Consider the following 20,650-nt stretch of genomic DNA (forward strand, 5'->3'; position numbering starts at 1 on the left):
AGAGGTGTGGGGTCCTCTCAGGGTCCTCAGGGACCACCGGAGGCCGAGAGCCCGACAGCAGGCACCGCAGCCTGGGCAGGCTGGAGGAGGAGGCTCGCTCCCCGGCTGGGCCGGCTCTCTGGGTGCCCTGATGGGACAGGAGTGGGGCGGGACAGGCTGTCGGGAGCCCTCAGTGAAGAGGGCAGGCTCGGGGCTGAGGACAGGGCGTTGGGTGGTAAGTTGGCCACCACGCACTGTAGCCTCAGTGGGCAGAGGGCCGTGCATGAGCTGGAACTCACAGGGCCCGGGGTGGGGATGGGGAGAGCCGGGTCACCAAGATCACGGAGGGGCTGGGGGGTGTCCCTCAGGTGGGGCCCTCACTCCACTGGGGCAGGACCAGCTTCTGCCCTTGGCTTTACTTTAATCTCCCTTGGATGATACTTTGACAGCACAACCGAAATGAATGCCTAGATGAGGGGCCCCTGGCTAAACCTGGAGCTGGCACTCACCATGAGTCCCGAGACACGTCGTTTGCATGGTGGCCTCCGAGTGCCACTGCTGTGGGACTCGCAGAGCCGGTCCCCACGGCCATCGCCGACTGCCTTTCCGCAGACCCGGCCCCTCCCACTCTGCTCTTTCCCAGCCACACGGCCCCCCACCCGCCGGGAGCGCACTGGGGTGTGGCTCACAGCCGGGCAGCGGAGGGGCCGGTGGGAGTGGTCCAGAGGTCCCCGGGGTTGGCCGCTCGGCCCGGCTGGGTCTGGACTAACGTGCTCCTTCCCCCGAAGCCGGTTGTGGTGGAGACCTTCTTCGGCTACGATGAAGAGGCTTCTCTGGAATCCGACGGCTCTTCCATATCCTACCAGACTGACAGGACGGACCAGACCCCGTGCACCCCCGACGACGATCTGGAGGAGGTGATGGGGCAGGCGGGGCCGGGCGGGGGCAGCTCCCTGCAGAGGTAGCCGGGCGGCCCTCACTGGCCGTGTGCCCCACGGTCCATGGTTTTGCACCGGGAGAAACACGCTGTTGCCGCTGCCCTGCTGGCCCCCCTTCCTTTGGTGCACGGCTGTCTGCTTTGCCCCATCTAGTGCTTCTTGCAGGGGTGAAAAGGGGCTGCTTGTGGGGGAGGCCCGGATCCCCAGCCCAGGGTTGTCACCACTGCCAGGGGCACACGCGGGGTGTGCATGGGCAGCAGGGGCTTTGTCCCTGATAGAAACACGGCTGGTGTGCCCCACCCCCACCTCCTTGTTCTGGAAGGACACCGCCCTCAAATCCAGTCAGCATCTGAGCCTGTGCTGATGGGTCCTGCCCTTGTGGCCAAGGGACAGGAGTGGCCAGTGGCCCAAGGCCCTGACCAGGCTGTGGAGGCCATGGTGGGGCCACCCCTGGCAGGTCCCAGTGGCCACAGAGCTGCTGAGCCATCTCAGACAGGGCAGCCACCTGCCTCCAACAAGACTTGGGGTGCAGGCTGGTGCTGGGAGAGCTGGGCCGTGTGAGGGCTCCCGGGCTCCCGGGAGCTCCCGGTCACTCTGGATGTGGCACCACCCCACACGGCCTCCGGCTGCTTTTCTGAGCAGCGAACCCTCTGGGGTCCAGCAGGGCCTGAGAGGCAGCAGTGGCAGCAGCCACCTTCCCCTCTGGGGTAGCAGGTGTCCTGCAGCTGGGAGGAGGTGTTGGGGGTCCCAGTGCAGGAGGGGCCTGGAGCGTGGGGCAGGTGGGAGGGATTTGGCCAAGAGGGGTCTGGCCTCCCCTCACCGGGCCCTGGGCGGAGGCTGGTGCGAACGCTGGCTCTGTGCGCCTCTGCAGGGCGTGGCCAAGGAGGAGACGGAGCTGCGGTTCCGGCAGCTGACCATGGAGTACCAGGCCCTGCAGCGTGCGTACGCCCTCCTGCAGGAGCAGGTCGGAGGGACGCTGGACGCCGAGCGAGAAGTTAAGGTCTAACTGACTTCCACTCCGCTGGGCCCGCCCCCCCTCCATGGGACACCTGGTAGTTAGTGTGGCCCAGTGATGCCCGCCCAGCACCCGATAGCCAGTGGTGGGGGAGCCGTCGGCCGGCCCCAGGTGGAACCTGCCAGGGCAGGTGTGCCAGTGAGCCTCCTGAGAACGTGTTGTCTGGCTCCGGGCCACCGTGGAAGCCACAGGGCCTGCAGCGCCTTGGAGGTGACGTCACCTCTGCTGCAGACCTGGCGGCACGGAGGGGGCGTGGGGCCGGCTTTCGAGCTCAGGTTGTGCTACTTGCTGAGACTGGCCACTCACCCAACACTCGCTGAGCTCGGAAGCTGCACCACCCACCTCCCGGCCTCGCTGGGCAGCCCCACCCAGGGCAGGTGGCCCACGCCTGCCCCACCTCCTGGATGACCAGCTCCCAGACTCCTGGCTGGGTCTCTCCTGGGAAGGGTGGGAACACAGGGCTGACGGGTGCCCCTGCTGGCTGCCAGGGGCCCTCTCAGGGACCCACCTGAAGTCCTCTCCCACCCACCTGACTGTCCCAGGGCTGCCTGGGCTCTGAGGGGGGCAGCCGCAGGAGCTGTGGTGGCGGGGCAGGGGGCAGGCCGCATCCCCGTGGAGGGAAAAGCTCTCCCAAGCCTGCAGCTCTGGGGCCCAGGGTGGGGGGTGCAGTCCTGCTCCCCCAAACCCATTGTGGCGGGGAGAGGCCACCTGCCCATCATTCTGGGCCTCAGGGTGGCTGGCTGGGCGGGGCTGGGCCCTCCAGGGACCAGGGGACAGCGACGGTAGAGCCCCCTCCAGAGCCACAGGCCTCACTCCCCCCCCCACCCCCATGAGTGACCTGTGGCTTAGCTGGGCTTCCTCCTCTGGCCTTCCTGACACTTTGGGGGGTGCCTGTCATGGGATCCGGCAGAACATGCCTCCTGCTGTGCCCCTGCCCGGGAGGGGCTGCCCCTCCTCTGATCTGAAAGGAGAGGAGACCGAGGAAAGGACACTTCTTCATATCAGGGAACTCTGAGTGTTCCCTCCACACTGTTTGGGCCTGGTCCTGCCCCAGCGGCACCGGGGCAGCCGGGCAGGCTGGGCCCCTGCCTGGCAGCGGGAGAAGCGGGGAGAAGAGTCTGTCTGTCTGTCCTGTTGGGCCCCGCAGACACCTGTGTCGGGGCCGCACGAAAACAAGCAGATGGTTCAGCCTCGAGGTCTCTGCCTGGAAAGTGACGTGTCCGAAGGGCCGTTCTCTCGCAGGCAGACTTGGTTGGCGGGCCACCCCTGCCACCTTCCACACCAATCAGGGGCGCTGGGCAGCGGGGGTGGGCCGGGATGGCCCTTCTGCTGCTGGTCCTGCACCAGGACCTCGGCTTACACTGCCCCCCCAACCTGAAAATGGGGGCGAGGACTAACAAGAATCCGGTCTCCCCCCCGGGGTTCTCCCCAAACGCTTCACCTCCCTTCCTGCCGTCGTTAGAGGAGGCGGGCGTGTGCCGGGGGAGGCGGATCGGACACCCCCTGAGTTGGGGGACCCCAGGCCCTGTGCCCCACTGGTCCCAGATGCTCTCATCCATTTGCCCGGGAAGCCATTCCCAGGGTGGGAGTGGGGTCAGGCGCGTCCATCAGGGCAAAGCACCCCGTGGTTTAGACCCCAAAGGGAGCTAACTCACTGGAGGTGGCCAGGACCCCGGAGGCCCACGGGGCACTTAGGGGGCTGCTTTTACAAACAAGGGACACGCCCAGCAAAGTGGGGAGCCCAGGGCAGGCAGAGGGTGCCAGGGCGGAAGGGAGCTCACCGTCGGGGGGCCGCTGTTCGAGCCCGTTTGTGCCGGGCCATCCCCATCACAGCGGCTGGAAAGAGTCCCAGCGGGCACCCAGCAGGCCAGGTCCCGTTGGCTGTTTCACCCCAAAAGGAGGGTGCCCAACAGCCCCTTGGGACGAATCAGGGGTCCTCCCACCATCAAGCAGGGTTGCTCGCTTCTGGTCAGCCCTGGGGTCCGTCCTTGCCTCAGAGCATCCTTGCAAAGCCGCCGACTGCCCATTCTCCACAGACACGCTGTCCTCAGATTCCCCGTCATCGTGGGCACGTCCTGGCTCTTAGGGAAAATTTGATGTCTCTCCGCTCCCATCCACAGACCCGTGAGCAGCTGCAAGCTGATGTGCAGAGGGCGCAGGCGCGGATCGAGGACCTGGAGAGGGCGCTGGCAGAGCAGGGGCAGGTGGGCGTGTCCCGGGGGGCCTGCCTGGGGTCCGACCAGAGTGGGGCTGCCCCCGCTCTCCACCCAGGAGGCCCAGGAACAGGGGTTGTTCAGAAGCTGGGCATCGGGTCCTTCTGTGGAGCCCTCTGTTCTGCAAGACGGTGATTGAACCCTACAGTGCACTTACCTCTCCATTTCCACTCCATCCTCAAGGACATGAAGTGGATCGAAGAGAAGCAAGCCCTGTATCGGAGGAACCAAGAGCTTATCGAAAAGGTGCGCCCGGTTCGTCTGAGAGTCTGGCGGCTCCCCGGGGAAAGCACCGTCGCCCTGGGCTCCTGCAGGGGTGTGGGTCACTGCGGCCCTACCCAGAGGCCTTCTGTGCTGCCCACGGCTGTGGTTGCCCGTCCATCCCAGGGCGGAGGCACCCGGCCGGGTGGAGCCCAGAGTGTACAGCAGCTTCCCAACTGTGTCTGGCCCGGCTGTGGTTGGTGACGGTTAGAAAACCTCCGAGCTTGGGCCTGGCTCAGGGAGGGGCTCACGGCTCAGGGGGCCGCAGGCCGTGGGCCGCGTGTCAGTCAGACGCTGCTGAGTCCTTCAGACCCATCCCTTGTACTCGGGACAGCCCCTCAGGTTCAGCTGGGGTGTGGGACCCGCCGTCTGCCCCCAGCGGGTATTGCCCACTGCGTTTTCCTGTCCTTGTGAGGGCACTGGAGGCTGAGTCGGGAGCACCTTTGGAAGGCGTGGCCGCGGGGCAGGTCCGCTTGTTAAACCCGATGTGCAAACTGCCCCTGAATCAGTGAGGCCGGTTCTGGAGGGCGGCCTGGCAGCCAGAGCACATGGCCCCATGAACAGTGCCTCTCCCACCCTGGACCAGCCTGGGGTCCAGGAGTGCAGCCCTGGCCAGGGCGGGGCGGGGGTCATGGCCACGCCTTCCTTCCTCTGTCCTGGGTGGACCCCTCTCTCCTGGCCCCCGTGCACCTGTCCTCAAAGTGCCCCCCCAGATTAGCCAAGGGGTAGGGCTCAGCCAGGCCCAGTAGGGTGGAGCCACCTGGGCCAGGCACCCCACAGGTCTCTGTCCCCACAGAGAGAACCAGGGAGATGACCTCACGTGACCTCTGGTGTCCCCTCCCTCTTTTATTTTACAGATTAAACAGATGGAGGCGCAAGAGGCTCGGCTGAAACTTGAGGTCCAGGATGCGAAAGACCAGAACGAGCTGCTGGAGTTCCGGATCCTGGAGCTGGAGGTGTGCGCGGCTTGGCGGGCGCAGAGGCGCCGGGCGTGGCCACCCTCGGAGCCAGTGGGCCTGCCTTCACTCGGCTTTGCTGGCGCACGGCCCCAGGAGGCGTGGGGGGGGGTGCATCTCTGCATCTGAGGTGCTGTGCGGGAACCGGACGCAGTGGTCCAGCCCTCACCCTCCGTGGGGACCTTGGCCGCCATCAGGGGGAGGAGGAGGTAAAGGCTGTCCTTGTGGCTGTTCACCTGCCACCAGCCACTCTTCTCTGCAAGGCTCATGGCCTCCCTTTGGGTCCTGGCCACCTTCAGGACACCTGGCAACCAGGAGGCCGTGACCCCACTGGCAGGATGACCCCGCCCTTGTAGTCACTGCTGTCTGTCTTCACTGTGTTTCTCTGAGCCCCTGTCCCCACTGTCTTGTTTTCTGGCACCTCTGCACCCCTGAGGTGGGGGCCTGGGTCCCCACTGCCCACCGAGGAAGCAGGTTGAGTCCAGATGGAGTTGCCCCCCGGGGTCTCCCCACCCGCCTCCCTGCGGTGGCAGGGAGGCTGTGCCACTGCCCCTGCGTGTGACCATCCCCTCGGCCTCCAGGGCTCCCACCCCGTGTCCTACATGACGACGTGGCCATACCTGCCACTGTCCTGGGGTCTTGCTCCTGTCAGGCCTGTGGGGAACATGGGGTGTAGGCCCACGGGGGACCTCGGGGTCTGTGGTGGGGGAGCGAGTGTCCTGAGGCCCGTGGGAGCGCACAGGGGTCGTCTTCTCAGACAAGTCCCGTGAAGGTTCAGCCAGCACCATGGCGGGGCCTCCTTTACACAGGCCGTGTCGATCACGTTTGGTGGCCTCCGTGGCATCCCTGTGTTCCCTGGCCCGTCCCCAGCCCCCATGGAGCGGGAGGCAGGAGGGCCCGGGCCCAGCCTTGCTCTCTGTCTAGGAGCGGGAGAGGAACTCGCCTGCCATCAACTTCCACCACACCCCCTTCGCAGACGGCAAGAGCCCCCTGCAAGCGTACTGCGAGGCGGAAGGCGTGACGGTAACCCCGGCCCCAGCCGTGCCCCACCTGTGCCCCCCCCCCCCCCCCGGCTGGCGCTCACCTCCCGTGTGTCCCTCCTGTCTTTGCCTCCAGGACATCCTGGTCACAGAGCTGATGAAGAAGCTGGACATCTTGGGGGACAACGCCGTAAGTGTATGTCGCTCTCCTGACTTGTGCATGCCTCCTCACGCCGACCGCCCCGAGGCCCCAGCCCCTCCGTGCTCCGGGGCCCCTGTGAGTCCCACGGTGGCCCTGCCACCAGCTGCCCTGCCAGCCACCCCCTCCCTGTGGCCAGAGCTGCTGGAGATGCGTGGCAGGCATTTGGGAGAAATTCTCTTCCTTTCTTACATTGCTCCTGTGTCCGTGTGGGTGGTGACCAGCACCCAGAATTTTGGGGGTTCGGTGCCTCTGCTCGGCTAGGGTGGGGCCCATACCCAGGACCCCAGCAGGGGAACTTCCGTCCTCACGTTCTTCATTCCTGAAATCTTTAACTCTTCCGGACCCTCACTGGGAGAGGGCTGCAGCTCTGTGGGGGGGCTTAGACACTCCAGACTGGGGGTCTCACTGCCTGTTCGAGAGGCGGGCAGAGCCCAGAATAATCCTCAAGTCTCACTGAGGGCAGAGTTCCACTTTCATCAGCAAACTCCCAGAAGGAATCCTAATTACTAGGGGGACAAAGGGACTACAGCCCTTCACACCGTCCTCTGTCCATCAAGCTACCTTCCATCCGTCTACCCAGCCATCATCCACCCATCCATCCATCCATCCGTCCATCCATCCATCATCCATCCGTCCATCCTCTGTGTGTCAGTCTGTCTTCCATCCACCTATGCATCCATCATCCACCCATCATCCACCCATCCACCCATCCACCCATCCATCCATCCATCCATCCATCCATCCATCCATCATCCACCCATCATCCACCCATCCATCATCCATCTGTCCATCCTCTGTGTGTCAGTCTGTCTTCTATCCACCTACGCATCCATCATCCACCCATCCATCTACCCATCCATCTACCCATCCACCTATCATCCATCCATCGTCCATCCATCTACCCGTCCGTCCTCCATTATCCTCTATCCTCCTCCATCCATCCCTGCTTAGCCGCCTCCATCCTCCTCCATCCGTGCGTCCTTTATTCTCCATCCATCTGTTCATCCACCTCCCACCCAACCTCCATGCGTCACCCTGCGCTTGTTGAGTCCCCTGCCTACTGGGTGCATGGCAGCCCCACTGCACAGCCCAGGGCTTCTCCCAAGGTCACTGACAAACACAAGGTCGACAGCTGTCCAAAGGTGCCTGGGGCTCCCCGTCCCCGCCGCTGTGCTCGAGGCCGAGTGAGGCCCACAGTCAGATGGGTGCGCTTCCCACGGCAGGTGGAGGAAAACAGAAACAAATGCATGGAACTACACACACACCCAAACACAGGCACTGACACGGCCCGGCCGGCTGGCTCCCCTGAGAGCGGAGGAGTACGGGGCTCCTGGCCTGCTCTCAGCACCATGCCCAAGTTGGGGGTACAGCATCACATCCCCCCGTGGACAGAGCTTGCCTCTGTGCCTGCAGCAGTTGGTCACCAGCCCCCACCCTGTGCTGACTGCATGGGTATCGGGTGGCAAGAGACCCCACCCTCAGGGCACTCTCCCCGCAGCGGGGCTGTGGATGCCCAGCTCCCGCCCCGACACGGACAGAGGTGGCCTGAGTGGCCCTCTACGGCACGTACTCATGCCCCCCGAGATGCTCACTGGCCCCAGAGCCAGCCCACCCGCCCGGAGGGACCACCCAGGTGGGCTCCTTGGAACAAGATTCGACTAAACCAAGCAGAAAAGAGGCAGGAACCCCAGGGGCGGGGACCATTTCCGCGCAAGCGCGTTTGGTCTTCGCTCCCCATCTGTGTGTGGCGTTTTCATAACTCGCGGTCTGTGCGCCAAGAAGAGCAGGCGTGGAGCACAGGGCAGAGGTGTGTTGCTGCCGCCTGCCCGCCTGGTGCGAGGCCCACCAGTCCCATCTTGCCTCGGGGGTGCTTGCTTGGACCACCATGGGTGCCACAGTGAGGGGACGAAAGGGGACAAACAGGAGAATGCACCAGAGTGCATAGGGTCAGGAGAGGAGGGCACCAAAGACGCCCAGGAGGCTGTGTTAGCAAAAGCGTTCTTAATTGTAGCCCCGGCCCCCACCCTGCATTCGTTCGGTCAGCCCCACCAAACACCCACCGTTCTGTCTCACTGTGCACCCCCCCCTTCAGTCCCACCATGCACCCCTCATTCATCCCAGCTGCCCCGGAGGGCCCCGCCCCTGACTCCATGTGTATTCTGCTTTTGGACGCAGAATCTGACCAATGAAGAGCAAGTGGTCGTCATACAAGCCAGGACAGTCTTGACCTTGGCTGAAAAGGTAACAGGAGTGGATGCTCCCGGAAGGGGCTGTGCTCTCAGTAGGTCTCCCTCTCGGGGTTCAGCTCTGAGAACACTCTCTCCCTGGGAGGAGGGAGGTGGGGTGCGGGGTGTCTCTGACCCCGTTGGCCTTGGGGGTCTGACACAGGCCGAGGTGGAAAAGCACCCACCCTGCATGTTTGCAGGTGACAGTGAGCCAGCTCTGCCCCGATTTCCCCCCAAAAGCCAGGGGGTGCGGCGGGCCTCTGAAACTGTCAGCATCCCGTCTGACCTGCCGAGACCCTCCTCTGGGGCCGCCCAGCCTGCCTGGGCGCCCCACGCCCCAGCTTCCCTGCCCCCGTCCCACACGCAGTCCCCGCCTGCCCAGCGCACCTCATACTGGCTGTGAGCGCACCCACCTGTGGGCCTCCAGCAAGGAGGGGCGTCCAGCAAGTAGGAGGTGCAGGGGCCAGGACAGGAGGAGCGGCGCCCCTCCTGCATCTCCCGGCCAAGCTCTCAGGGACACGTGCTCCCGCTGCCCTCCACTGACATCCTTCCTGTCCCGGGGGGGAGGGCTGAGGGCACGCTCACTGGAGACCAGGCCGGCTGTGGGCTGGAGCCTGGACGTGGCCTGCGTCTTTGTCACAGGGTCATCGTGGAGACCACGGTGCCAGCCCAGCCCATCTCCCTGCAAGAGAGGGGCTCTTCCCTCCGGGAGGAGGAGTGGGGGGGACACAGGGGCCTCCTTCCTTCCCTAGACTGTCTCCATGGAGCGGGAGGTGCGATGGCCCCCGGGGGTCACAGTCACCTGTTCTGTTTGTGTCCAGTGGCTCCAGCAGATTGAAGAGACCGAGGCAGCCCTGCAGCGGAAGATGACCGACCTGGAGAGCGAGAAGGTCGGTGGGCGTCCTGGCGTGCAGCCTGCCCCGTGGCAGCAGCGGGCCGGCCCAAGGCCACGACACGGGTCCTGGACAAGGGTTCTCTCTTGTCACAGGAGCTGTTCAGTAAGCAGAAGGGCTACCTGGACGAGGAGCTGGACTTCCGCAAGCAGGCGCTGGACCAGGCCCACAAGGTGAGGGACGTGTGGCTGGGGCACCCCTGCAGGAGAGGGGGGTGGAAATGGGGAAAGCGGGTCCCACGCCAGTGGGGCCAGGCCTCGACCCCTGCCCTGGAAGGGCCTGGGCCCGTGAGCCCGGTCCGGGGTCGCTGCCTGCCTCTGTCCCTCTGGCACCCCCTTGCCCAGCGACTGCTCGGCTGCGCTGGCTGCCCATCACTAAGCGCTTTGCCCGGTGAACTCAGACCCCAGAGCAGAGTCGCAGGGACATTGGACGTGAGTCAATGAGATAGTCCCAGAGCCAGGACTCACTTGCAAAGTGAGTGGAAACAGTGAGGTGTCAGTAGCACTGTTCACTGGGGTCACCTCACGCCCACCTCCAGACGAGCTCATGCACCTGCCCCTGCAGCGCCCCCACAGGGACCCCCAGGCTTCCTGCAGGAGTGAAGCCCACCCCTTCTCCAGCAGGCGGTCACCCTGTCCACCGCTATCACCCTGCATGCAGTCTGAGGCCGTGTGCCGTCGCCCCCCCACGCAGTCAGCGCCTGTCGCGTTTAGTTCAGGAGGCGCCATCCCATGGCCCTGGCGAGGTGGCCCAGAACTGGCTAGAGGCAGGCACGGGGTCTGGGACTGATTATCGGCCCCTCCTGGTGCATAGCGGTGCCGGTCCCCCTGCCTGGCTGACAGGAGAGGAGGAGAGACGTCCCACAGGTGGCCCGTGCTTGTGCGTGCAGGGAGGTGATGGCCAGGCCCCCCCCCCAGGTTCCCGTGGTGCGGACCCTGAGCCCCGCACTCAGCTGCGTCTGTGTCCGCACGGGCATCTCCTCCGTGCAGCGTGTCCTGAGAAGGGACCGTCCACGGGCCGTGCAAGCTGCGGTGGCAGCTGGGGACAGTGCATTCTGTGGCTGTCAGGAGCAATGCCATGAGTGAGGGCCAAAGTGGGGTGCTTATTTTTTACCCATTTCTTAGAACTTCTGCTCAGCCTAAAGGACTTTTTGTAATTATTTTGCCTAAAGAAATGTAAACATTCATTTTTGAAGGTGTTACATTTTTTAAAGATTTTATTTTTAAAGAGGGGAGGGGAGGGGAGAAGAGAGGGAGAGAAACATTAGTGTGTGGTTGCCTCTCATGCATCCCCTACTGGGGACCTGGCCTGCAACCCAGGCATGTGCCCTGACTGGGAATCAAACTGACGACTCTTTGGTTCCCAGGCTGATGCCCAGTCCACTGAGCCACACCAGCCAGGGCTGAAGGTGTTACATTTTTTATGGGAAGATGGGTTTCTGTAGTTTGAGAATTTGGTTTTTTCAAAGATTGCGTGCATGATGATTTTCCAGAGGAAAATTTTTTCAAGTCCCCCAGATCAAATGGCTGAACCCTTGGGCATTGGTAACAGGACAAGTATTCGGGGGTGAGGTACGTTGGGGCCGGTTTGCGCTGGCCCACAGCGCGTTCTCAGTCACGACAGGATTTGGGGAGGCAGCCGAGGGGTGAGGCGCACCCCACTCTGGTCTTTCCTGGTCTCCATATCCTCTCCGTGGGCCACTCGGCTCACAGCGCAGCCCTTCCTTACCCTTGGCCTCTCGCATCAGCCCTGACCTGGGGCCCAGGGGCCCGGCTGCCACTCAGGCGGGCCAGCCTCTCTGTTCCTCCTGGTCTTTTACTGAGGGCAATTGGGGGGGCTCCAGGCCCTCCCCCGAGGCCCGTGGTGACTGTGGTGGCCCCTAACAGCCACCCTTCTCCTGGGTCCCTGGGGAGGCCGTCTGCCCGCAGAGGCCCCTGCGCAGAGCTGGCCCAGGGCTCCGGGCGCTGGGCTGGGTGGCGCCGTGGCCAGAGGGGCAAACTGTCTGACCTGGGCAACCCCAACACCCAGTCCTGCCTCCCCAAGGATGCAGTGACCCCTCAGGGGTGGGTGTGCCCCGTGTCTGCTCCCCAGTGCCAGGGCGACACTCAGCGCCCCCCCCACTCAGTGTGGGAGGGACTTGAGTGAATCTTTGTGGGGACACAGTCTGCCCCACCACAAGTGGCAGGGAGGATGACGGGCCTGGCCTGGGCTGGGGAGTTGAGCATGTGCCGCTCCATCCTTACCGATCCACGCCCTGGGAGCGCCGTCCGCCTCCTTCCCTGGGGCTCCCAGAGCCGTGTCTGACAGCGTGTGAGCCAAGGAAGAGGCCTTCCCTCTGCTGCTCTCTCCCTGAGGACCCCGCGGGCTGCGCCCCTCTGGGCTCCCGTGTCTGCCGACTGGGCTTTCCCAACAGTGCAAGTCGTGTGGAGGACCCGGTGTCCGTGCTCGCCTGTCACAGCAGCCAGTGTGGGAGGAAGGAGTGCTCTCCCTACGGGGGCCCGGAGACGTGACCCCGAGGGACGGGGTGCCCAGCCCCCAGCTCGAAGGTTGACCTCTGCCCTCCCGCCCAGCATATCCTGGAGCTGGAGGCCATGCTGTTCGACGCGCTGCAGCAGGAGGCAGGGGCCAAGGTGGCTGAGCTGCTGTCGGAGGAGGAGCAGGAGAAGCTCAGGGTGGCCGTGGAGCAGTGGAAGCGCCAGGTCATGAGCGAGCTGCGGGAACGGGACGCCCAGATCCTGCGGGAGCGCATGGAGCTGCTGCAGCTGGCACAGCAGGTGTGAGGGGGGCAGGGGAGCACATGGAGCTGCTGCAGCTGGCACAGCAGGTGTGAGGGGGGAGGGGAGCACATGGAGCTGCTGCAGCTGGCACAGCAGGTGTGAGGGGGGCAGGGGAGCACATGGAGCTGCTGCAGCTGGCACAGCAGGTGTGAGGGGGGAGGGGAGCACATGGAGCTGCTGCAGCTGGCACAGCAGGTGCAGGTGTGAGGGGGGCCAAGGGGGTGATGCCAGGAACATGCTATCTAGTAGCCACACCCCAATAACCACACCCTTCCATGGCCACACCCTTGGGCGGACCCTTTTGCCTGGCTGTCTGCTCCTCCAGACCAGCCTCCTGGGCCACAATATCCTGGGCTCTCGGTGCACGTCCCTTCCCCTGGGACCCCTGACCACCGGGTAAGGGTGTGGTGAGAGTGCCATCTGGCAAGCAGCAGCTCATGGGTTGGGGAGCAGCCTCTGGTCTCTTCCAGCTGGTCCCTTTCTAATGGGGCGGGGCGTGAGGGACGCTGGCATTCTAGAGGGCGTGGCTTGGAAGACACGCCTCCCCTCTTCTGTGCATCCCTGTGTGACCTGGGAGGACCATGGATGTGGAACCTGCTCAGGCTCTTGGGGACTGATGTCCGAGCAGAGGGCTCCCAGCTGCCAGGACCCTCAGCCCGGGGTCCGGGGTGGTCAGTGTGAACACTGTCATCTGCAGCCCCGCACCTGCCAGGCAGGCTGCCGTCAGAGCGTTGCCACCCCGGGGCCCAGGATGGGCCCCCCAGGCACTGTGGGCACCGCAGATTGGCATGGAGTGGGCATCGCCCACCAGGGGGCTTCAGTCCGTGACGCTTGACCCCTCCCGTTTCCTGGGTGTCTGGCATCACGGTTGTTGGTCTAGAGCTGCAGGAGGTGGGAGGGGGGCCTGAAGGAAGGTTGAGCACAGCCTCAAGGGGACAGCTGTGTCCTGGGTGGTCAGGGCCAGCAGACCCGCCCCATCCCAGACGCTGCACAGGTGACCGGCTGAGGCTCCAGGCCTCGCGGCGCAGACCAGATTTGCAGACAGGCCCTGGTCAGCAGCCCGCTAGGGCCCACGACCAGGAGGCTGCTCCGTGGCCGTGCGTGCACAAGCCCCGAGTGACGTCCTGAGAGGCTTTTCCCCAACACTCTGATCATTGGAGACTTTCTTCCTTTTAATGTTGCAGAGAATTAAAGAGTTAGAAGAAAGAATAGAAGCCCAGAAGAGACAAATAAAGGAACTGGAGGAAAAGGTACAGTGAGCACGGCTGTCGGGGCTGCTTTGCTACTGGAGCATCACAAACCGAGAAGGACCAGTGGGTCATGGGCGTGTCATCGAGTGCTGGCTGGGTCTGAGGTCCGGCTCACGAGGACACACACGGGCCCCAGGGCCCTGGCAGCTCTGGGCCAGGAGCCTGGGTTTGGGGTCCACGTCTCTAGAGGCCTCAGTTTCTGCAGTCGTAGCGGGGGGGCGGGACCGGTCGCCCCAGCTCCCTGACAACGTGCGGGAGCATTTGGTTTTCCTGAGTCCCCAAGGACGGGCCGTCCTCCCCGTACGGGACTCTTGGTCCTGGTCCTCCGCCCGGTTGCCTGCAGGGTCAGGAAACGCTGCTGGTGGCCATGCCGCTGGGGGCTTGGGGCAGGCCCTTCTTCTGGACCCCGGCCCGGGAGGCATGGGTCGCGGGCAGTTGGGCCACACAGGGTGATAGTGCGACTTGGTGTCCCCTGGACCGGCCGCACAGAGCAGCCCAGAGAACCCTGACTCTTTCTGAGGGGTTTGCTTAGCTTAGGGCACTTTTACCCCCCCAGAATTTAGGGACAGGTCAGTGATCTCTAATGACCAGAAGCGATGGGATCTTGTGGTCAGCCCTGCCTGGGGGATCTCCTGCCGTGACCAGCCCCCCACTGAGTGCTGAGGGAAGAAGCCAGTCGGACCACCACCCTGTGTGCCCCCTGTGGACAGCAGGAGGCTGGGGGTGGACGGGGCTCCCTCGCTGTGGGTGGCATGCGTCCTGACAGAGGGCCAGACCGAGGGTCCTGTCCCCCCCGCCCACCTCTCCTGCCAACCACACCTGCTTCCACCAAGCAGTGGTCACGGTAACGAGACCCACTGTGCCCAAGACCAGCCCCTAGAGCCACTCAGGGTGCAGCTTCCAAACTGGCATCAGGCAAACAGGGGTTTACCCTTGGAGTGTTCACCGGACACCAAGGGGGACTCTGTGCTCGGGGCTCCAGCCTCGCTGGGGGTGCAGTCTCCGCTCCCCCAAGGGACATCTGCGCCCTCTGCTTCTTAAAGAGCGCCTGTCGGGATTAAATACTGGAATCTTCGTTCGTTCTGTTAATCCAGCTGAAGTAGCTCTGGGTTTCCAAGCAGTTGGTTCAAGGCCAGACCCTCTTGGGTCTGAGTTGCCCTGGGCCCTCCCCCAGCCCCACGCGCCGTTCCCAGTGTGAAGCATACTCAGGACATCGCTGGCACTTTGTCACTTGTGGCGGGGCTGTCAGGAGTGCGGGGTGCCCGGCTTCCACAGGGCCCCTCGGTGTTACTGGCCCATGACCACTGTCACTGTCAGCTCTGGTGGCTGTCCACGTGGCCGGTCCACCGCCCAGAGGACGAAACTGAGCCCCCTGAGAGGCGAGGTGGCCGGCCAAGGCTTGCAAACGCTGGGACACACCGGCTGGCCTCCTGTCCCCCCAGCTCTGCCCCCAGCCAGTGCGAGGCCCCTCGGCATGTCTCTGTGTGGCAGCAGCACCGTCACTCAGGCGCGGGGTCCCCACAGCCCTGGAGGTGCAGCCCTTAAACCGCCGGACGCCAGCCCCCAGCATGGCCCCCGAGCCCCGGCGACCCCCGTCCCGTTCTTTTGTTGCCAGAAGTACTACAAACTCTCTTTTCTCTTTCTTTCCCTCCATCCCCCCTCCCCTTCCTTTTCAGTTTCTATTTTTGTTCTTATTTTTCTCCTTAGCTTTCATTCTCTGGTCTTAGCTCGCCCGGGTGCCCTGACGTGGTGAGTATGTCGGCGGCTGCCGTTCTGGGGCGAGCGCCCTGCTCTGCAGCCGCCTGGCACGTCCCCAGGGTGCTCAGCCCGTGGGGTTCAGCAGGGCTGCTGTCACGGGGGCACATGGGCGCTTGCCTTCCTCGCCGAGGGAGGCGGGCAGGACCCGGTGCCACCGCAGTGGGGGGCTGTGCGCCCCAAATGCCCAAGATGCCGGCGGAGGCCAGTCTCCTGGTCTGTGTCCTCTCCCCGTGGTGTCGGGCACAAGCTGGGCGAGTGAGGGAGGTGCGGCCGGAGGGGCCAGCTTCCCGGACCAGCCGGCTCTTAGACCCAGGCCCCACCTCCTCCCGAAACAACACAGTGGGTCCCTGTGCGAGGCCCCCACCCCTCACAGGGTGCCCAAGAGGGCCCTTCCCCTGGAGCAGCGGCCGCCCTCCCCCCAGGGCCTCCCCCTGCAGCCCCTTCCCCAGGGTCAAGCCGCCTCCATCATGGTCCTTGTTTCTGTCCTCCCAGCCCCCAGCGGAGCCGGACCCTGTGCCTCCAGCCGGACCAGAGAGCAGCGGCAGCCCAGGTGGCCAGACGAGACAGCCCGTGTCATCCCTGAAGATACAGGAGGGTCCGGCCTCTGCGGACCCCTCCTGTCGGGGGAGAGGCAGGGGTTGGGCTTGAGCGGCTGGCTGTCACCTCGATGGGCCGGAGGGCTCCTTTCCCGACTGGGCTCCTCTGGAAGAGGCCTGGTCTTGGCTGTTGGACGCCAGGCTCCTTGGGGCGCAGCCCCCCAATCCCGCCCCCGAGCCTGCACGTCCACCCTGCCTGGTTCCCCACGTGGCTGTCGCACACCCAGTCTTGGAAGAAGATCCTCAGAAAAATGTCGGTGCCCCATAAAATGACAGGATGGAGGCCATGGCCGTCATGGTGACCTGCTTCAGGGAAATCAGAAGGGATCCTCAGACATCATGAGTAGGGTCTCCCTGGGCCACCGCAGGTGGTGAGGTGACGCTGTGACTCACTCGCTGGGGTCCCAAACACCTACTGATGGACACGCCAGAGTGACCCCTTGTCTGTGACGCTGTCACCATGGGCGCAGATGGGAGCGCGGTTGCCGCCCTATGCCTTCACCGTGGCCAGGAGCCGGGCAGAACAGAGCACGATGACGAGGACAAGAGGCAGGATGAGACGGGGACGGCCACCTGCAAAGCAGCCTGACCTCCGACACCCAGGAGGCACCCCAGCCGTGCAGCCCAGACCCCGCCAAGGGTCTGTCGCCCCCGCTCGAGGCCTGCGGGCTGTGGGGAGCCGAGTGTGGCCGCAGCTGCCCAGTCTGGACTCTGCCCTTCACACTCAAGGGCGGCCGTGCACCTGGGAGGGTGAGGAGAGCCGGACAGGAGGTGGTGAGCAGGTGAGGCCCCGCCACACGGCCATGGGGCACCCGGGGGGTTGGGGCCCTCACCCTCTCCTGCCCAGGGCTGGGTTCCGCCCCATCTGACTGGGCTCAGCCCAGGGCAGCCCCGCTGGAACGTGGGTCCTTTTCGGGGGCAGTGCTCCTGTCCCAGTGTGTGGGGCCGGGCGGGCAGCTCGCCCCCGCAGACCCTGTCACTCCCACTTGTTTCTGTTGGGTTTGAAAACGCTCAGCTGCGGTGTCCCAGAGACACAGCTACATGGGAAGGTGTTTCAGCCTCCGTCTGTCGTCCTAGGAGCCAGTGATAAGTGTAACGGTGGGATATCCGGGGGGTCTGGGACACGGGAAGTAGGGGTGGCATTTGGGGGCAGAGGACAAAGGTCTCAGCCACCTGGACCCCAGCCGGCGCACCCTGTGTCACGTGCAATTGTGGAACACCCAGTGAGGTCGCCGGGCCCTCCCCCCTGGGAGGACGGCTCGTGCCCAATCAGATGGGGCAGCCGTGTGTCCCGCGCACACTGGGTAGGGGGCCACCAGGAACGCAGGCGGCAGGGCCTGTCCCAGGCTCTGTTTCGACAGAAAACAAGAGCGTCGCTTCCTGACCCATTTGCGTGGGGCCGATGGGCGTGCTGGGTCCACGGCTCAGTGAGGCCCTGCCGTCCGTGTGCCTGCCGGGCGGGGGGCCACAGTGACCCTCCTGGCTGCCGGCCACCCCTCCTCTGTCTGCCCTGGTGCTGTGGAATGAGCCCAGTCTGTGGCTTTGGCTTTCAGCGTGTTCCTGCGCTTGACCACCCACTCACAGTGCAGCTCAGTGTAAAAACGCCGCCGCAGCCCCGCTGTCATCAGCGAAGAGGGAGGTTTGGTGGCTGGTGGCCGTCCTCACCAGGACGGCCCCGGGCAGTCATCTGTCCGCGGGGCTCCCCTGGGGGGACGGCTGCTTACTTAGAAAGTAGGCAAAGGTGCCAAAACCACAGCAGCCCACAACGTGCTCCCCGCCTCTTCTGGATGAGAAACCTGTGGGGTGTCCGGTGTCTGTGACCCCAGGGGTTGCGCCTTTGACCTCCACCCTGCTGTCACTCCTGGTGAGCTCTAGGCCCACCCTCCTGGTTACAAGGCCCCTCCTGGCTGTCCCTGGCTGCCACCGCCATTTCCTGTGTAATGAAGAGAAGCGAATGTGGGGCAGAGGCGTGGGCAGCTGCCCCGGGTGTTGGAGGAAGACCGAGGCCACTTCTGTGCGTGGCTTCATTCGAGGGGCTCACAGACACCTCTCTGGGACCCCAGGACCTCCGGGGCGGAGGTTTGCACGCGGCCCCAGGGTGCTTCTCCAGAGCCTCCTGGCCGTGCATGGGGCCCCACCAGGGCCCGGGAGGTTCGTGCCAAAATAAAGCTTTTGTTTTCACTCTTTTCCAGAGGAGACTGCACGTGGGCGAAGCCAGTCTTAGTGTGATTTCCCTCCCGGCCAAGGGCTTGGGGCCACAGCCCAGGGCGGCTCCCGACGCTCGGATGCGTTGCGACTGTGACATCGGCACCTTCGTGGGCCTCACAGCGGCTGGGACGGTCTGAGGTTGTTGCTCTCGGAGCTGAAGAAATTGCGGGGGGGAGGGGTGGCGGGCTGTGTATATGTGCGCACATGGTGCACGTGCACACACGTGTCAGTGAGAAGACTGTGTGTGGGAAGGAGCTCTTTAGGACGTTTCTAGAAGCCAGCACAAGGGGCAGCTGGCCATGCTGCCGTGTGGGGACGGAACTCCGGCACCGCGTCCCTGAGGGCTGCCGGTGCTGTCTGGAAGCGGGCAGGTCGGTCTGCATCTGTGTCGGAACAGAGGTTCCACTCGGGTGCGCCGGTGGTGGCAGCCGGATGGAGTCCCTTGGCTGAGGTCGGGGACGTTTGTAGGATTAGACAGGCATGGCCCCCTCCCCGGGCATCGCAGGGACCCACGGGTCGGTGCCACACTCGGTGCCGGAGCTGCTGTGCTGTCGGGAGGCTGCGCTGACTCACCCACTGGGACAAGACCTGGGCGGGCACGGCATTCCCGGCTGAGCCCGGCATGGGGGTTGGCTTCTCACGTCACAAATCCCCCGTGGGGTGGTGTCTCATCCTGCCGACCGCGCCGTCCTGGCGCACTCGCTGTGCTCAGGCAGGATGGCGGCAGCGGTCCTGCGTGGGTGAGAGGCCCCACCGAGGTACGGATGAGCCGGTCCGAGTGTGAGGGTCGTGGGGCCCAGGTGGGCGGATTGTGCACACCTGTGCAGGAGTGGCAGCCACGTGGGTGGCCGTGCAGGGCCTAAAGGCACGGACTCGAAACCCAAAGCCACGTCCCTGTGTCCTTGTGTCCTCACGGCTTTGCACGCCAACCCACCCAGCCCAGACACTCCTTAGTCATAGCTTGTCACTTGGAAAGGGCGCACTGCAGGGAGCAGGAGGCGCGGAAGTACCACCCGACGCTCGTGAAGGTGTTAGGAAGTTGGGGGGGGCGGTGTGAGTGTGGGAACCAGAAAACAGCGCAGTGGCTGTTCTGGTGACTTTCCGAGCACCGACCGACCGTCTGCGCCCCTGCTGCCCCCCTGGACACACACGCCGAGGTGTGGTGTCCCTTGTCCCCTTTAGACATCGTGGTTCTTGGTCACATGTCAGAGGCACCTGGTCCATCTGATCCCCAAATCCAGCATTTCAGGACCGAGCTCTGGACAAAAATGCAAAACGTGAGCATCTGTCACTGGCACCTGCCTGTCGAGGGAGCACCTGGAGAATTAGGGTGTTTTAAACACGAGCATCTTTGACTCAAGGCCAGTGGGCTCTTCCAGCAGAGAGTCTGCGTGGAAAAGCTTCGCGCCGCAGTGGACCAGGAGGGGGGGCCCTGAGAGGCTGTCCCAAACGTCATCTGCGTAACCAGGCCGCTGGCACGTCTGCAGCTGTCCTGTGTCTCACCGTGTGTGTGCCCCCCGAACAGAGACCCGTGTCCCTTGCTGACACAGATGGGTGTGCACCCCGTGTCCACGGTCCGGGGTGCCCGCTGCTGAGAGACTGGCACTTCCGTAAAGTGCTCTGCCCACGTGGAACCCCGAGCCCTCTGCCACCCCGCGTGCCTTACACGGCCGGCGCAGGCGCACACCACCCGGCGTCGGGACGCAGGGTGCGTGGGACTGGGCTTGGGGCACTGTCCCGTCAGCCTGCGTTTGCCAGCACCCTGTCACCGGAACCTGAGAGTGGCCTCTGTGTCCCGACACAGTGACAAACTTCTCTCTAGGCTCAGGGAATCGAGTTGTAAAACGTGTATCAAATCCCGTATTTGTTTACTGTATATTTTTAAAAGCTTTATTGTAAATTAACGCAAAAAACGAAGTAGGACTTCGTCTCGCGGCTTCGTGCCGCCGGCATCAGCGTCCCCTGGAAAACGCAGTGACGGGCTGAACATGTGGTCCGCTCCGCGCTGAACAGCGCTCCCCGGCCCTTGGGCAGGTCTGTGCGACGGTCGGCCACAGCATTTTACATGTATTTTTGTACCGCAGTTCCTATGATACATATATATACACACACCAGAGAATTTTTACTCATTTGTAAGTTACTGTACAGTTTTAATAAAAATTGTTATTAATCTTAGAACAGCAATGCTCTTCTCACAAGGCATTGAAGCTGGGCTGTGCTGGCCACTTCCGTGTCCCGGTCCACGGTGGACAGCCCTGCCTCGTCCCACACCAGGAAGGGAGCGTGGGCCTGCTGCCCAACTGGGGGACAGCCAGTCACCCAGGGGGCACTGGGCAGGCCGCCTGCTGCTGCCAGTGGTCAGAGGAGGGCCAGGAGAGGGCACTCAGGTGACCCAGGGC

The 20,650-nt window shown here is 64.1% G+C and overlaps 1 protein-coding gene across 13 annotated transcripts in view; it reads left to right on the forward strand.

Moving 5' to 3' along the window:
- The window catches only part of JAKMIP3 (Janus kinase and microtubule interacting protein 3), a 47,727-nt gene extending 27,349 nt beyond the window's left edge, over positions 1-20,378 (forward strand). For 5 of the 13 annotated variants that reach the window (XM_053668646.1, XM_053668645.1, XM_053668644.1 and 2 more), the window contains 15 exons: positions 768-896; positions 1,789-1,917; positions 4,053-4,136; positions 4,329-4,391; positions 5,264-5,362; positions 6,287-6,385; positions 6,479-6,538; positions 8,720-8,785; positions 9,591-9,659; positions 9,758-9,835; positions 12,233-12,436; positions 13,624-13,689; positions 15,397-15,438; positions 15,940-16,825; positions 18,236-20,378. In XM_053668646.1, coding sequence (XP_053524621.1) covers positions 768-896; positions 1,789-1,917; positions 4,053-4,136; positions 4,329-4,391; positions 5,264-5,362; positions 6,287-6,385; positions 6,479-6,538; positions 8,720-8,785; positions 9,591-9,659; positions 9,758-9,835; positions 12,233-12,436; positions 13,624-13,689; positions 15,397-15,438; positions 15,940-16,095 — 1,344 coding nt within the window. In that variant the 3' untranslated portion in view covers positions 16,096-16,825; positions 18,236-20,378. Of the gene's footprint in view, positions 1-767; positions 897-1,788; positions 1,918-4,052; positions 4,137-4,328; positions 4,392-5,263; positions 5,363-6,286; positions 6,386-6,478; positions 6,539-8,719; positions 8,786-9,590; positions 9,660-9,757; positions 9,836-12,232; positions 12,437-13,623; positions 13,690-15,365; positions 15,439-15,939; positions 16,826-18,235 lie in introns of those variants that run through there. The other 8 variants (XM_053668650.1, XM_053668655.1, XM_053668656.1 and 5 more) reach the window with 4 other exon arrangements.
- The last annotated feature ends 272 nt before the right edge of the window (positions 20,379-20,650 follow it).

Source organism: Artibeus jamaicensis, unplaced genomic scaffold (assembly GCF_021234435.1).
Source record: "Artibeus jamaicensis isolate MK-2021 breed Jamaican fruit bat unplaced genomic scaffold, CSHL_Jam_final contig_490, whole genome shotgun sequence".
Classification (NCBI taxonomy): domain Eukaryota; kingdom Metazoa; phylum Chordata; class Mammalia; order Chiroptera; family Phyllostomidae; genus Artibeus; species Artibeus jamaicensis.